At 45.0% G+C, this 17999-nt stretch overlaps 1 protein-coding gene across 1 annotated transcript; it reads left to right on the top strand.

The window, feature by feature from the left end:
* Positions 1-824: 824 nt before the first annotated feature.
* On the top strand, positions 825-4871 carry pou3f3b (POU class 3 homeobox 3b). The gene is made up of 2 exons (XM_072379741.1): positions 825-2688; positions 3044-4871. Exons 1-2 carry the CDS (start codon positions 1477-1479, stop codon positions 3140-3142), a joined length of 1311 nt encoding a protein of 436 aa, XP_072235842.1. The 5' UTR covers positions 825-1476; the 3' UTR covers positions 3143-4871.
* The last annotated feature ends 13128 nt before the right edge of the window (positions 4872-17999 follow it).

Below are 17999 nucleotides of genomic sequence, written 5' to 3' on the forward strand. Positions count from 1 at the left end.
TAAAAAAAAAAAAAAAAAATCCCAATTACTTGAACACAGTGCACCCTATCTCGCCTGGTAGCGCACCAGATAAAGCATGTAACATTTAGTGGCGTGTTCCATATCTCACATGGACGTCCCGGAGGGAATTAAACCCTTAACTGTGGCTGCAGTGTTACACAATCAGGTCAGGCTGTAGTTAATTGTCATTGTTACAATTAGCTTTTAGAATGCAGATTTATTCTCATTTTAGTCTTTATGATGATATAGGTGAATAGAAATACATTTTATTATGTTCAGTGTTCGAAATACAAACAAAACAGGTGTACTTTAATTTGTTTTGGGTTTTTTTTGGGGGTCTTTTTTAAAAAAAAAAAAAAAGATGCTCATCTTTACAGCGGATTGAGCCCATGACGTCACAGCCTAACAGCCTCCGTTATTTACCCCCTTCACCCCTGTTTGTGTGATACTACCTCAGTACTATTTACAAGCAAGTTGTACTCCCCGTTTTGTTTGGACTGCAATTAAAAATCAACCAATCGGAACAGCCGGAAGGAGGGCTCGTGCGCTCCTGAGAACAGGCTGGCGAGACCTGCCAATCTCGCCCTGGGTAGCCAATCAATGCGCACGCACGGCGGGTAAACACCGCGTCTCCCCTTGGCTTGTGGGTGAGGCTGGTTTAGTGGGGTGAGGGGGTGAGCGGGGAGGGGGGCGGGGCCACGCGGCCCAGTCAGGGAGAGAGGGAGGAGGGGGGGGGGGATAGAGAGAGAGAGAGAGGTGGAGAGAGAGAGCGCCAGCGAATGAGAGAAGAGGCTCGCGAGCAGCGCCGCGCACTGTCCCTGCCGGATTGTACTTGAACGGGAGTTTGCGGTTTGGCAGGTTTATACACATCAAAACAGAACAAAGAGACAGTGCTATAAAAGAGGCGAGGGGAGGAAAAAGAATAAAGCGAGGGAGAAATTCTCTGCGACTGAATTACAAAAGAAGTGAGGACCCTCCGCTCATGTTTTTTCCCATCCACGCGGGACATACACCGGGACTCTGGACATTGTGGAGACATTTTCGGGAGGCTTTTTGTTTTTCCGCGAGCGCCAGAAGTTTGTTTGGGACGCCGCTTCTTCCCCCCCTGCGCGTTTGAAATCTCAATGTCCACAATCCCGGTGCGAAACTTTCCAAACGGACTGCGCATGGTTTCAAAGGGCTTTTGAGAAGAAGAAGAAAAAAAAACTGGGATTTTATTCGCCGATGTCCGCGCAGAAGTGTCTCAACGAGAATGTTGTAAATACGCTCGGATTTTATTCAGCTTTCTGACGCTGTTTTTGAAGCTTTTTTTTTTTCCCTTTGCATCTTCACGCATGGTATTTGCCACAAAAAAAAAACCTACCCCATACTTTTAAAGTTTGAATAATTCATGAGATACAATTTGCCTGCTCGAAAGAAGTGACTGTAAAAAGGGAGGGGGGGTTATCCACAAACATATTCATAAGGGTTGACGGAATGGCCACCGCCGCTTCCAATCCTTATCTACCCAGCAATAGCATCTTATCGTCCGGCTCCATCGTGCACTCTGACTCCGGGGGTGGTGGCATGCAGCCGGGCAGCGCTGCGGTTACCTCCGGGTCTGGGGGCTACAGGGGAGACCCCTCAGTCAAGATGGTACAGAGTGACTTTATGCAAGGCGCAATGGCAGCGAGCAACGGGGGACACATGCTGAGCCATGCCCACCAGTGGGTGACATCCCTCCCGCACGCCGCAGCGGCCGCAGCAGCAGCCGCTGTTGCCGCAGCCGAAGCCGGCTCGCCCTGGTCGTCGAGTCCCGTTGGGATGACGGGCAGCCCACAGCAGCAGGACGTGAAAAACTCAGCCAGAGACGATCTGCACACGGGCACCGCGCTGCATCACAGGCCCCCTCACTTAGCACCCCATCAGACTCACGCCGGGGCTTGGGGGAGCACGACTGCGGCTCACATCAACTCCATATCCGGGGGGCAGCAGCAGCAGCAGTCGCTGATCTACTCCCAGCCGGGAGGCTTCACTGTGAACGGGATGCTGAGTCCGGGGAGCCAGAGCCTGGTGCACCCCGGGCTGGTGAGAGGAGACACCCCAGATCTGGACCACGGCAGCCACCACCACCATCATCACCACCAGCATCCGCATCACCAGCACCACGGCGGCGTCAACAGCCACGACCAGCACTCGGACGACGACACGCCGACTTCGGACGATCTGGAACAGTTCGCCAAGCAGTTCAAACAGCGGAGGATCAAACTGGGCTTTACGCAGGCGGACGTCGGCTTGGCTCTGGGCACCCTGTACGGGAACGTTTTCTCTCAGACAACCATCTGCAGATTCGAGGCTCTGCAGCTCAGCTTCAAGAACATGTGCAAGCTCAAGCCTTTGTTAAACAAGTGGCTGGAGGAGGCCGACTCGTCCACGGGGAGCCCCACCAGCATCGACAAGATCGCGGCGCAGGGGAGGAAGCGAAAGAAGCGCACGTCCATCGAGGTGAGCGTCAAGGGGGCTTTGGAGAGCCACTTCCTAAAATGCCCCAAACCCTCTGCGCAGGAGATCAGCAGCCTGGCGGACAACTTGCAGCTGGAGAAAGAGGTGGTTAGAGTGTGGTTTTGCAATAGGAGACAGAAGGAAAAACGGATGACGCCCCCGGGAGTGGCGCAGACGCCGGAGGATGTGTACTCTCAGGTCGGCAATGTGAGTGCAGAAACACCGCCCCCCTCCATGGACTGCAAAAGAATGTTCAGTGAAACATAGAACAGCACACAAGAGTATTTTATATCAAATTAAACTGCTTAAAAAAAACAAACAAACCAGACTATCGCCAGGATAGCCAAAATTTTTTGATACTGTGATTGTGAGAATGAGACTGCAAATGTGTTTTATCTATTTTTCACCAGAAAAGCAAACAAACAGACAGCAACCTTTTCCCCCCTTCTTCCTCCCAAACTCCCCCCCTCCTTCAGACAAAAAAAGCAAAAAAAAAAACGCACCTTCTTCCAGGCCCTGAAATGTCTTAACCTAAAAGGTTCCTTCTGCTTTTTTCTTTCAGGGGCATTTTTTAGTAGATTACTTAAAAGATGCAAGTGAAGCGAGCGACCAGAGGGTGACAACCACAAGTTCATTCCACCAGGTAATTTTGGCGCATTGAGACACACCAGGAGGAAACCAAGCATTTGGTTTGATTTAGATTATTTTTTTTTTGTTCTCTTCCACCCTGTCTAAGACAACAACAACAAAACAAAAAAAAGAAAGAAAGAAAATGTCCCCCCCAGACCCCCCCTCCCCACCTCACACTACTACTACTTCATTATCCTGTGTTTGATTGAAGAAACAAAGGAGAAGACATTTTGTGTATTTAAAAATGGGACTGAACCGCCTTTCTCCCCCCACACCCCTCCACCAAAACCCGGGTTTTTTTCTCCTCTTCTTCTTCTTTTCCTGCAACAATAACAAAGGGAGAAAAAACTGCAACTGTGTGAGGAAATGTGACATCCACGAAGCTTCCATCAACAAAATCTTCTTCTTCTTCTTTTTTTTTTTTTTTTTGCCTTTCCTGAGATCTTCTGGCACCGAGGCGCGCGCGCACACACATGACACACACACTCGTGTACAAATGGAGGATTAGGGGATTTTTCTCCCCAACCCAACCCGCCCACCCACCTCATCTTGAGGCCAACATGAGCCCAGAAAGAAAAGACACGCAGGACCTGGACTGTCTGAACCCCTCCACCTCTGCCATCCGCCTGATCTCAAAGATCACATCTTTCACCTGCGTCTCTCTCTCTCCCTCTCTTTTTTTTTTTCTTAAATTCTTAGAAAAATATTTTTATCACTCTGACTATTATTTAATGGACTCTGACGCCGCGAGTGGATTTTTTTTTCTCCCCCACCTCCCTGTGATTATTATCATCGTTATTTTTTTTTTCTTCCTCCCCCTCCGACAAATAGAGACAGAAAAAGACATTTGAAGAGACTCGAAGCTGCACTTATTTGAGAGAAAGAAGAAAAAAAAAAGGAAAAACGGACAAAAAAATAATAATAATCTGTTGCCAAGTGTGACTGAGTGAGTGCTGTGGATTCACTATTGACGCTGCCCCTTTGTACGCAGCGTCCTTTGGTAGGTTTTAATAAGCAAAACAGACAAACTTGGAGAAAAAAAAAACAAAAAAAAAAACAAAACTCTGTAAAGCCGGCAATATAGATCACTAGATCAGACGCTGATCTGATTTATTTACTTTATATTTTTCATCAAAATGACTTGTTTTGATATTTTATTCGGAATGAATTATTCCAAACGGTAATTTATTTCCCCCCCTCTGAGGAACTTGTGTAAGAAGCTTAAACCTCTCTTGCTTTGGTTCAATTTGTTTCTTCTGTTTCTTTTTTTTTTTTTTTTGTGTTGAATTTTTCTTTTTATTTCTGTTGCTGCCCTTTGCCTTGTTTCATTTAATTTTGTTTTGTTTTTGTATTCTTAAAGGAGCACAAATCACCATAAGCTGACCGTTGTTAGGTAATAAGGGTATATTTTGATGTGATCATTTTGATTGTAATTTAATTTTCAGTAGTGGTTCCGTGCGAGCTGATTGAGACACAATAAATTTGTTAGAATGAACTGCGGGTCATCCTGTGTTTATCAAATGTATCCTCTCATCGTGCACGTGGCTTTGTTTTTATTTGTGTGTGTTTAAAGTGTGTGTGTGTGTGTGTGTTGGTGGGGGAGAGGTTGCATGTTTCTCGCATGCACAGCTGCTGAATGTAACCGAGGAAAATGGTGGACTGTGTCACCCCGAACTTATTGTGATGTCCGCGCGAGCGATGTCAAGCAGAGGGAGGCTTTGTCCAGTTGGGAGCGTTTAAAAGAACGAGAAAAAAATCCGTCGCTCTTGATTTTGCGACCAAATGAAATGAGTAGATTTTGAATGGATAAACGCGTCGCGGTCAGCCGAAAAGGCCTCGTTTGTTTACATCTGCTGCCTCCTCGGGGCCCAAAGCAGCAGCCCCGAAGGGTGGAGATCAGCCGAGGCTGAGTTAAGATTCCACGAAGGGAAAGACAGAAACAAGCGTCCATGTTGGATGGGACGTACTTCGTATCCAGATCGCGTAATTCCGATAAAAGACGCATTTAATCTGCAGACTAATTGAATAGGAGCCTCGCGAATGCTGGTGGGGCTTTGCAGTGGCTTCTAACAGGGGCAACGCGACCGTGCTCTGGTGCAGGTGTTGTAGGCTGTTCCTGGGCAGAAGGGTTTCTAACTGGGCGAGCTGACATGTTGTTTTAGGGTCCACCGGGTCAGAGCGCTTATCGATTCTGTCGGCGCGTCCACGAGCGCAACGGAAGGGCTGCAAACCGGTGGAGCTCAAAGCGGAAGGCGCAAAAAAAAAATGAAGCCGGTGTGTGTTTGTAACATGCGACAGTGAACGTCACACGGTGGCCTGCTATAGAAGCGATTTACTTCAAAAACAGGACTATTTTCCCGTCGCGGGTGCAGGTGTTGGAGGGGGTGGCAAAAAAAAAAAACCGTGTCGCTGGATTTTTCAACTTTTTTTCTTTTCTTCTCTCCTTTCTTTTCTTTCACTCCTTCTTTCTTCACTTGTCTTCACTCGCCTATTCAGCAAAACTCACTAAACGTGTCCCCTCGCTGCAGGATTTGAATTTCGCGGATGATTTCCCATACTAGTTGCTTAGCAACTGAATTCAATGATATAGAGAAGTGGGCATCATTTTTCTTTGTCTCCATCAGTAAAAGTGGCAGCAGTCTGCACGCACGCACACACTCGCGCACGCGCGCGCGCACGCACAGCCTCGCGTCCAAAACTTCTTATTCCTGTCATAACTCCCTGTTGTTATTGTTCTTTCTTCTTGTATTTACAGCATATACGTTTATTTATTTTTCTCTTGAAATGACATTTTTATTTTGGTTTGAAAGATTTTGGCGAGTCGACACAACGCGTTTCAGTGACAAACTTTCATTTAGATTGAGAGAAGCGTTGAGAATAGGGCTGAAGGATTCTGCGGCGTGACTCCCATTCCACGTTAGCTACCTGTGCACGTGCTCACATTGCACGCAGCTCTCGAGCTCATGTAGGCTATCTGTGAATGAAAGAATAAATCCTATAGAAAGTCACATGACTGCCTGAGACCTTCAGCCACGTAGAGGAACACTTCAGAGGAACGCTGCTATCCCACAACAACCCCCCGCCTCCCCCCACACGCACACGCACGCGCGCGCACATGGATCCCTGCAAAAAAATATGTATCAGAGCGGCTCGCGCGAGAAATATCCCAACGCGGGGAGAGATTTCACAAAAGGGAGTTTCAAATCTCATAATGGGTTTTGATCCGCCTATTCCACGACAGCTTTTGGCTTCTTTTTTTTTTCACGGGGCTCCGCGTTGGCAAACGCCAGCAGGTCCGCGCGCGCGCATCCGAGTCAGGTGATCCAACAGGCTCGTCCCGCACACATTCTCGCCGATTAGGAGATTTCGGAACTTTTCCGCCGTTGTTGTTTGGACTTCACGTGGCTGTAAGAAGGCCTTCAATCAGCCGGTGACACCCGCGTGAATCCGAGGCTGTGACAGCTTCCAGCCGCTCAGATTAGCTCAGGTTTTTACATCTCTCATAAAATAACTTTACGCGCGTCTACTCGTTTTTTATTTTATTTTCATTAGATCTGACTTTGTGGGCTGCTTGCAAAGATGATTTATTTTTTAAGGCCAAACATTAAAGACTCAAACTTCAGGTCACTTTTTTTTTTAATTGTAACGAACCGTTAAAACGGTTTTAATTGTTATTCTGTGTGCTCGATTGTTTTCTTTTTCTTCCTTTCTTTTATTGTTTACAATTGTTCTTTTTCCTTTTAGAGGTTTAAACCAACTTAGGGGAGTGTTTCTGCCTTTTTTTGCGGCGGGTGACACATCCAGGCGCAACTTGGTGACAGTCAGGTTCATAAATGGCCCCCAAAACGCTTCCACCCCGTCGTGTTTACTCCACGTGTCGAGCGCATGAATATGGATTATTGGGAGCTGCTTGTCTGCAGGGAGCATCTCTCCTTCTGCACACGAGATTTATGCGCGCTGCGGAGGAGACGTGCGGAAAATGCGCTCCTGTCTGCACACTTTTGATGGTCGTTATCGCTGAGGGTTTTCTTTTTTTTTCCTCCCCTAGAAGTGTGAAAGGGTTATTTGTCGCACATGTAAGGGTGCTTCCTTACAGGTAAAACCACGAGCGAAAAGTCTATTCAACCCCCCCTTTTTAAAAAAAAAAACATATATAATTTATATTTTTAATCAAACTGTTTGTGCGCATTGTGATGTTGTTTGAAATCAATGTTTAATCCAGCAAAAACCTAAGATGAAAATGTCATGTTTCAGTAATTTTGTCCATAGAGTACATATTTGTTATCTCCCAAATTAATTAACTTAATACAGCTTATGCACAGCAAGTCCATTTTTTATCATAATAAGTATTATTAATAGTAATTATAGTAATATTTAGAATAATAATGATAATTTTGTGCCGGTTTGTTTTGTAAATTTAGACAATTTCAGGACCCCCTCCTGTTTTGTTTTTTTTTGCTTCCCAAAATCAGAATATATTTCTGAGTCGAACAGCAGCGGTGGGTCATAAGAGGCCTCCTAAATAGAGCTTATCGGTTCTCCATTGTGGCTGCAGAAAGAAGAAGAAGAAGAAGGAGAAGAAGAAAGATGAGAGACGACAGAAAGCAAAGGAGGACGTCTTTAAAATATGTGACGTGACTCTCGGGGATTTCCTCTATAAATTGTGAAGGTCATGGTTTTGTGAGCATGGCTCGATGGATGGATGGATGGGTAGAGGAGGGGTGACTGAAGTCTGAGGGCAGCCACGCAGAGGTACTGTAATGTGCTTCAGCGTCTCATCTGCCTGTCTGCATTTCAAAAGCACATAAAGCCCACAGTTATATATAAATATATATGTGTGTGTGCGCGTGTGTGTGTGTGTGTTTGTTATTTTTTCTTTCCTCAACTTCCTTCTTTCTAAATGCGAATTGGATTCAGCAGCAAGAATGATTTATTTTTTTAGTATTTAATAAACAACGGGAAAAGATTTGAAAAATTCAACCTAATTTTATTACGATCCGCGGTTTATAGGTGGATTTTTTTTTTTCAAAGGGACCGCGAATTCTCTCATGTATCAGGCCAAAAAGGGTTGAAAGCTAAATGGATTCCCAGAATATATTCCCAGAATATTTCCAGTGGCGTTTGTTGTTCTAAAACTGAATTATTATCCTGATCTAACCCCTTGTAATATTCCTGAAATGCTCACAATATTCTTGTTGTGTCCCTGAAAGTGCCTTCTGGGATTTTAATTTCTGATCTAAATTGTAACAATGAAATTCTCCATAAACTTATTTTATTCCTGAGTGGAACTTTCTGAGCCTGCATGCAGCTAACTGCAGTTCACACTGAGTTTTTTTTTTTTTTTTTGGCTTAGAAAATGGGCCCGCTTTAGTCCTGATCTGTAGGTGACTCCTCAGTGAGCTGCACACACACACACACACACACACTAGAAATACAATCAAATAAGTCAGCTGCATGTTTATTCCTGTGTGCAAATTTAATCAACTGCCTTCGCGGTTCGGGATCCTTCCTGAAGAGAGAGAAAGAAGAATAAAAGTTGCAGCAGTGAGGAAGAGGCCCACACTTACTATGAGTCGCTCAAGTGCCTGTTTGTGTGTTTTAATAAAGTCATACAATCATTCAAAGCTGCTCCCAGGCCATCTTCAGGCATATAAGCCAACAAGAAACTGATTTAAACAACAGTCTTTGATGATTTTATGAACAGTCACCCCCAATAAAACTAGTGTTTTAAGCTCCCCGCTTCAGCTTTTTTGCCCTCCCCTTCGAACAGAGCTCGCTCTCTGCAGCTTCTCCGACCTTACAGCGCCACCAAGTGGCGGCGCGAGCCGACTTCAGTTCCTCCAGCCGCCCCTGTCAGCATCTCCACGAGAATCAACAGCTAATTAATCAGTTCATCAGTGGATCTGACATCTTGGCGTAGTTTGGAGAGGGAAGATTTGGGATGTTTGGCAGGCTGTGGACGTTTTTTTTTTGGTTGTTTTTTTTAGATAGTTTTGTGTCGTTTAGAAGACTTGAAGCGAAAAAAAAGGAGGTTTGTGGATGCAGGGCGTGTGTTAAAGAAAGTTTTTTTTCTGGGGGGTGGGGTGCGTTTGTGTGTGTGTGAAATAACTTGGATTCAAAAGCTGTTCAGTGCTGAGCATTAGGCGTTGGTTTCACAGCCACTTTTAAGTGAGTTGGGCCTTTTTTTTTTCATCCTCTTCTCGAGAGACAATCCAGTCAGGCTTTAAATCATTTAACTGAACACATAATTTGACATTTTGTCTCTCAGTTGATTTCACTTGTTTAATTTTTCCCTCCAAAGCCGTTGAAAAAGAAAAGCGGGCGGGTTTTCCCTCATGAAGCTCCTCTCCTGGTTCAGCGTAAAACACACCAGACGGTCCTGAAAGCAGGGATTTCTTTGTCGCTCCGTAAAAAGCACGAATCGCTTCTTTGACACCTCTCACGCACAGTGCGTCTGAAGTTGTATCCTCCCCTTGATTGCTTCCCTGCAGCAATCCGTGGTGCAGTTTTTTTTTTTTTGTGGAAACTCAACCTGATTGTTTTCCATTCACGCTCGCCGCGTCTCGCCTCAGCCAATCCACGAGGGCTAAACGCGAGCTCCGCCCGCCTCGACGATCCCCATCACAAGACGGCTGGCCCTGCTTTATTGGTTGCCATGGGAACCAGGAAGCTCGTTAGTGATCTTTCACATCATCTCCGTGTTGTTTGTTCGCGGGACACTGGAGGCGGCTTTTCAGGCGGCGCACGTGTGTTTGGAAAGCGCTGCTGATGATGTCCACTGCCACTTTTCTTGCGCTTTAATCGGTTTAAATCTTACATGCTGTAGTTCAACTGTCGAGAGAGAGAAAGAGAGAGAATTTGAAGTAGGTGCAGTTACGGTATTATCAGCATGTAATTGCTGTCGTGAATCAATCTGATTGATTTGAACAATCAAATCCTGCGGGATGCCTCTTTTAAGCTGCTGGAGTGTCACTTCAGAGCATAAAGAAAGAGCTGAAAATTAAATCATTTTAGGACCTTGTGGCATGAATGACATCTGTCCGTGAAGTTCTATTTGCCTAGATTGCCTCGAGTCAAAAAAGAGCCGTCTGCAATACCTACTACCCAGAACTCGAACCCATCTCCACCCAAGCTCCTGAGGGGAGAGGGATTCAATATATTAAAGAAAAGATGAGGCATTTCCCCAAAGAGGTGCCCCATGTCCCTGCTTCTGAGTAGAAAATATCACTTCTTTCTTAAACTAAAGTCGCCTAGACGTCGTCAGATCTTGACATCACCTGAACTGGAGCAGTGAAACCAGAATCTGGTCGAGGTTTTAGGATAGTTGATTGAGTCACCCCCAGCTCCCGTTTGCCTACATGCAAGCATGTGCACATTCGATGTCTTCACCCCCGTGTGTGCGCGCGTGTGCTGGCCCCTGTCCTGTCCCGGGCCGTGACGGATCTTCACAGCAGACAGATCGATGGTCGAGGACAGAGACAGGGGTCGGTCGGCCCTCAGGGGTCCGCCAGTGACATCTCCTGCTGCAGCTCGCCGGCCGGACGCCAGCCGTCCCAGCAGGCCTTTCACTCTGGCAGCAGTTGCCAAGGTGACAGCATGTCAGCGCGGCCCCGCAGCAGCACTGAGGGCGGTAGGGGGGGGTTGAGGTGAGATGAGGAGGATGAGGGTGAGCAGGGAGCCCGATGCATCACCAGCTCTGATGGGTTTGTCAATACTGCTTACATCCAGGGGGAGCTGGGCCCGCTGTGACACACACTGAGCCATCAGAGAGCTAAAACACACACACTTATACACACAAAGTCATACATTTATATATGAGGTCTGCATTTCTATACACTGTACTGACTTGAGTTAATTTCCGAAGCACAACGCCTACATGATTGACTCTAACCCAAAAACCAAAAAAAGAGAGCTAAAATTGTGTGGGGTCTACTTTTTGTTCTCAATCCTGTCTTTAAACCCACAGGCTGAACCATACAAAACATAAATGCTCAAACTCACATGAGCATAAGCCATGGGGTACATAAAAAAAACATAGCATGTCTACACATTTCAACAACTGTGGCACAAATCTGCTGGATATTTTGTGTTAGTAGCATTTTAAACCAAGAGTGGAGACTGGGATCAACAGCATATTCATGCATCTTGTTCATGTTTGAACTCAATGTGCTCAGTTCTTTTTTTATTTTGTGTGTATATGACCTTTGTGACAGAGGAAAAAGTCAGGAAATGCGACAGGAAATGACGTGACGTCCAGCACAAAGAGAGCTCATTCAAAATATGAAAAGCAGGTTACCCTCAGTGCGGCTGAGGACAGTGAAGATGGTCACATTCAGTAGACTTTGTCATGGAGTGTTTGCTTAGTGAAGGATACAAAACTCTGGGTGCAGCCTGCGCACACACATGGTCAAGCATCAAACCTGTCCATGATATTAGCCGCTAGCTCTCATTATCACAGGGTGTTGGAAGGGAAGCTTTTATTCAGTTTTATTCCATAAAAGAATGTCATAGTTCGCTCACATCTTTATTCAATGTGTTAATGCACACATTTTAAAATAGAATTAAAAACCCTATTTGATCTGTGTTCCTCTCCGGTTTGCATTTGGAAAGTTCCAGAGGACGCCATTGGAACAACACGGTCTCACAGCTGGACATGGCTCCCTGCGTTTTGTGCGCACATGGACACAAAAACTGATTAAATACTTCTTTATAGAGTCAAACTGAATCTCACAACGTTGTAATAGAAGAAGAGTTTACCAGTTTCAGCAGGTGAAAATGAGATTGGGAAGTACCCCTATTGATGTTCTAACATGCGGAAGATGTTGTTAGGGGAGTTCCTAACCCCAGCCAAGTAGTTTCTAATGCCTCAACTCACCAAGGTGATTTTTGTGCATTAGCTAAACCAAACAGAGAATGAAAGTGCAAGTAGATAGTGACTGAAAACCAAAGTGTAGTTAAAAACAAAAGCAGACAATAGCCACCCCACCATACAGCCCCTTAACTGAGATTTTTCACTCTTTAGCACCTGTTGTGAGACTCCTGTGTGCAGTTATTTGCACGTCTACGTACACGAGAAAAAGCAAAAGCCACTTTTGAGGACACGAGGTGATAGAGTAGGTTTTTTTGACACTTTTAACAACCCAGAGGCTGTGTTGTCCTTGGAGTTTTAAAGTAAGACTTGAGAATTTGGTCATTTATTTGCTCTTTGGCTCCCCCTGCAGTTGTGGGATGTAACACCACTGTCATACAGCCCTGTACATGTGCAGCCATGCAAACTAATTTGTTGTCACGTTTAGGAGGCTACAACACCGCCCTCAAACGACCACTAAGCAGAATGGTGTGGTGCGGAGCTGGACACCAATGTCGTGAACTGCTGTATCTTAGCCCCCAGGAACTCCCATGGCAGCTTCGGACCCAGACCCTCACCCAGATGCACATTCATAACAAAGGTCAGTGTACGTCGAAGCAAGTCGGAAGCACAAGTTTTAAGATTCACAAACATCTCTAAGGTTGCTTTAAAATCTGCTCATTAGATGAACGCGTTTTGTGTCTCGTGCAGATAGGGTTGAATTGTCGTCACAGGATGATCTTGAAAAAATCATCATTTGTGTGTTATATGAAGGTCTGTGTGGCAAGCCATGGTGTTTTTCCTCATCCTCACTGAGAGGGTTTTAATGCCTAAGCCTAACTGAACAGCAGCCGTTGGCACAAATCAACAGAGGCTGACGACCAAAGTGAAGTTTGATTCTTAAATGTAGAAATGCGTCAGTTGTTAGCTTTAGCAACTGAATTTGCATGTAGCCTTCTTGTTGATGGTCATTTGTGCAACCGCTAAACTCCTTCACCTTGCAAATATGTAGGTTAAATGGTTACTTTCTGGAGTTTCATGCTACAAGAGCATTTTCCTGTATGAAGCTCAAACACAAACAAAGAAACAAATCAACAGATTACACTCCACAGAGAACTTCTGTGAGACCAGAAATCCAGACGGTTTTTCAGTTCCATATTACATATTACATATTCCATAGCCCAAATTTTCAGTGGGCATCATATCTACGCTGGAAATGTAGAGAGGAAAACAAAGGCTACATGTGCTTTTCATGTGAACTGCTGCCGCTTAAAGCGATGCACAGCGATTTCACCGAAAGTTGCAAAAAAAAAAAAACAGAAAACATTTTTTTAATGAACTGCAGATGGTGAAGGAGAAAGATCCAGAAAGATCTTGCAGAACAAAAAAGGCACCCTCACTGACTCAGATGTATTATGTAGTGTATACAACCATTGGGACACAGCTAATGTTCCAACCCTGAAACTGAATGATTGACCAATGTGGGGCTCGTGTTTCAGCTCCAGGAATTCTTTCCCCATAACATGATTTACACACCTTGAACGACAGCGCTTAGAAATACGTCTTCACTCATGTACTGTCATCGTAGAACGGAGCGCGCAGTTTGGAGTGACATGTCAAAAATGAGGCATTAAAAGATGAAAGTTTTCTTTGTGGACCGTGGACACAACACTCTGACACACAGCCGTGGACGGATGGATGGTCAAATAAAGAGAAATGACCTCACTGTGTGCAGCAGGACAGAAGAAACAGGGCTGAGGAGAAGGAAGAGAAAGCACGCTTGGGCCATCTGACTCTGTATCTCATTAACCAAAAGGAGACGCGGGGGTTTGGAAAAGTAGCATCAGCCATTTATGGCTCGAAGAGGCTTGGAGTGTAACCATTTCTAGGCTTTGGATTTAATACATTACTAATGTTGGGCCACAAGTATTTCCAAGTTAGACATTAGAGGCAGATGCCCAAAATGGAATCATTTGCTAATCCGAACATTTTCACCTCTCCTGGAGCCCGCTCTGATATGAGCAGGGTGTTTTGACCCAGTGGTGTTAAGTTGTGTGACTGTATTCAAGGCGAAGGAGAGGTTTACAGCTAATCTCGTGCTCCTATCTCGGTGTGCTGAGGTTTCGTAAGTAGAGAGGGAGAAGGTGCGAGGATATACAGAGCGAGCGTGATTCCTCGCACATCCAATCTGACCAATCCTCTTAGCAAGAGAGAGTTGAGCTCTGCCCTCCCTTGAGAAAGTCTCTTTTTCATCCAACCTATTATGTCAATGTTTAATACCTGAGGAGGGAGAGGAGAGAGGTAAAATATGATGACTGTAGCCGTGGCGGAGCTTGTTTGCAGCTGATACAGGAGGTGCCTGCTGCTGCTGTCAATTCCTCATGGTTGTTTTGCGCCCACGTTGGCGGGTGCTGCAAATGTCCCCGCTTTTGCTGCACATGTTAGCTTTACACAGCAACCCGATTACCAGTTTGCACGCACGCCTCCTTAATGCTCATCTCTGCTGCAGAGACAGAGCTCGACTTGCACATTAGCAAACACAGAGGTTGCTTGCTCTCAAACACCATTTGTGAATGGCTTCCGCCGCCGTTTAAAAGCTTTGCTCGCTGAAATAAAAGTAATTAATTGGTGTTATACACCAAGGACATAATTATCTTTTCCAGTAACTGGCACATATTTAATTACCAGTAATTGTTCCCCGAGCCTTGTTCAAAAGTGTTGCGCACCAGACAGTTCTGATATATTATACACTAATCCTGCACTTGATACTCAGTCAATTAGGAAATGTGTGTCAAAGAGCAATCATGTAAACAGCATTGTGGAACACACACACACATCTTTAAGAGACGTGAGGCCTATTTGGGCCTTCATCTGTGTCCTCACACACACACACACACACAGACGTACAGTCACACACATCTGTCTCACTGCTCTGCACTTTGTTTTCCTCCTCAGGGTACAAATCCCCAACCTATCCCTTCCCTTCCCGAGGTGTTAATGCCTGCCAGATTGGAGGAAAGTAATTTGAGATCATTTTGCAACAAAGGCCGCAGATACTGATTAACGCGGTGGCTACTTTCTCGCCAAGTGGCACGGTCCCATTTAAAAGAGCTAAATTTACTCCTCTGTGCCTTAGGGGTGTGTGGGGCCAAAGGCTGTAGAGGGGCCCTTGAACATGAGAACAGGGTTTAATAAGTAAACAGGAGAAGAAGAGAACAGTGCTTCTGATCAGGGCTTATTTGCCCAGCCGAGCCCCTGGTACGCGCTACTAGCTGATTAGCCCTGCCGATTGTACCTTGTAATTGCAGTGCCTTGACCCCCTCTAGGCAAATATTAGATTTTAGTGGTTTAACCTTTCCAGTCGTCAGAGCGGGGTAAATTGCCCAACCAGATGTTAAGGAGCCCAGCGGTAGTCCGCAGCCCTTCTGATCAGCAGGGAAAAAAAGCTCACAGATTGAACCTTTTCTTTTTAATATTGTCTCAATTTCCTCTGGCCTTTCAAGCTGATTTCTCGCAGCGGTTTCCTTCCCCGAGAAATGATCATGCTCCGATCCTTATCCAGCTCGTCTGATGTCAGGTTACGAGCGAGACGTATTATTTAAAATCAGTCCAGTCACAGTCATTAGCGGGGAACAAATGATCAATGAAGAGATCAATGGCAGATATTAACCTAGCAATCAGTCCCTCAGTTCAGTCGCTCCAGCAATTTGTCAGCTGGTGAGATGTGACACATCCTACTTTGGGAAGTCTTCCCCAGAATGCTTGATACAGATCACGATGGGGGGATGTCGCTTAAACATGGAAGGGATCTGGTTTTTAAAGCACCAAATGTTTTGAAGGAGCTGTTTTTTTCTATTTTGAATACTAACTTCTTCTTTTATAATCATTCCATTCCAACTAAAATAGTTGGCAACCAACTGATCGCAGCATAAAGCAATGAGCGTGCAGATTTTGAAAAAGCTTCCAGCTCTCTCAACACAACAGCAAGCCATATGAAGCGCAGTCCCATTCCTCTCCCACCATCGATCTGTGAACGGTTGCTTCAGGCGTCCATCCAGATGAGACGGAAACCAAACTTTCTGAGAAGGATGGAATTTGCCCTGACGTTTTAAATCCGCCCCGGCATTTAAAAAATCCCCCAAATATGTAAATCTTCCTCCGCCGCAAGTCTAACAGCTGGGCCTGGTTTGGATCAGCCTCTCCAAACCTGTAGGTGTTGGTGCAGCCAAACAGAAATTTGAGGCTGACGCAAGAGAAATCAAACAACGAATCAAATCCATTCTGTGGTTGACAGAGTAACCCTTTAATTTATGATCTTATATGTGGTGCAACATAGAGCAGGGAAAGTGTGTAATGGCGCCTTTGTGCCTGTTCCCATAGGTGGTTCATGCTTCACACATACACCATGTTTATCTTTAGAGAAGCACTGAGACCGTTTTGAGAAACTCTTTGGGACACGACAGGCTGGGTTGAACATTTTGGAGGGGGATGGCGGAAGTTTGGGGGGGGGGTTTGGTCATTCTCAGCCGTTTCCAGAGATCTCATGTTTCTCCCTGTCTAGTCTCGAATCTAGATCCCTTTCCTCTCCAACAGCAGCTGCGTCTCCAAGCCCCGGTTCACCCCAGCGTAATAGTTTCCTTCCTCCCAGAGCCGCTCACCTGATAAAAGAGTTGCATGGAAAAAAAAAAGGAGGGGAATAGTCATCTTTTCATCCTTGCAATGGACTGAACTAACCCTTCAGCCTGAGAAGAAACCCAATACTGCCTCCTGCTCGCTGTCTGAGAGGACAGAAAGGAAGGGGGGCAAATGGGTTCCATGTGAGGGATGTTTGAAAAGTCTGGGAAAGACAGGGATCGACACCTTGAAGACTTCCACCTCATTGACTCTAACCACCTTACACAGTCCTCTGTTGGCCTGAAATGGGCTGATTAGCACCTTTCTGCAGCTCTGTCGACGTTTCCCCCAACAGTCTCCCCAGAAAACGTGCAATGCATGAAGCAGTAATGTGACAATCCATAACATATCCATATGCTGATGTTTTCTGTCGGATAGCATTCACATCATGGGAATCGTGATGCAGGAATATAGAAATGGGAAAGTCTGAATCACAAAACCCCATTGTTTAGCTGTCAAACCGTATATTTTCTGATATGCAGACCAAACTATGTACATTAATTCTCACCCAAACCATTTTAATCAAAACTAAGCCCACTCTAAATCATACACTCTATAGCGATCAACCTTTAAGTAACTGTGGACACAAACTCGATTAAGTTGTCTGTGCTGTGATGATCTACTTCAAGAGGGTGTGTGATCGATATCTCCCGAACAACTACTGAAACTTTGTTGTTGTTTTTTTGTTATAAACTGTGGTTTGCAAGTCTAGAAAAACGTAAAAGCTTCTTTTTCTGTAGCAAAGTCACTGAAAAGATGGAAAAGAACAAGCTGAAGTTTGAGCCTGAACATCTGGGAATTTCAGTAAACTACTGTATGGACCTTGTGTTGATGTTGCCAGCAGGTATATGCTCTGCTTTCACTTGGCCAAGTCTGATTTGTAATGTGTTTGTTGTAAAGAATATGAATACATTTGACCTGCACATGCAACCCCAACTCCAGAAATGTTTAAACACTGTGTAAAATGCAAATGGAAAGAGAATGCAATGATTTGCACGTCTGGATCGTCTTTGTTGGATTTTGCGTTTCATGTTGGGTGTCATGAATCTTTCCTGAATTAGGGTTGTGATTTGTATTCCATCCTTAAGTTTCTTTTATCCTATCATAGTTTTGTTTTTGCATTTTTTCAGTCGATTGTTCGATTTGCATGGTTTATTTTTCTCCAATCTGTTTTATTCTGCTCAATTTACTCCTGGCTCGAGCTGTTCTGCCCAGCTGTTGGTTCTGGACTTCATCACTTTACTGCACAACATTCATTTTCTGCAGGAGAGTGTAATCTTCTTTTTCGTTTTTTTTTCTTTACATCCTTTACTATTGTCCCCTTCTTTTCTGTACTTTTCTTCTTTATTTAGTAATCCATCATATT

This window comes from Leuresthes tenuis, unplaced genomic scaffold (genome assembly GCF_036924035.1).
Source record: "Leuresthes tenuis unplaced genomic scaffold, fLeuTen1.0.hap1 SCAF_1, whole genome shotgun sequence".
Classification (NCBI taxonomy): Eukaryota; Metazoa; Chordata; class Actinopteri; order Atheriniformes; family Atherinopsidae; genus Leuresthes; species Leuresthes tenuis.

Bases quoted from the DNA above. Each gene is read 5' to 3' on its own strand.
- pou3f3b (XM_072379741.1), top strand. From the start codon at position 1,477: ATGGCCACCGCCGCTTCCAATCCTTATCTACCCAGCAATAGCATCTTA. The intron at 2,689-3,043 runs GTGAGTGCAGAA...TTTTTCTTTCAG, and splicing joins TGTACTCTCAGGTCGGCAAT to GGGCATTTTTTAGTAGATTA.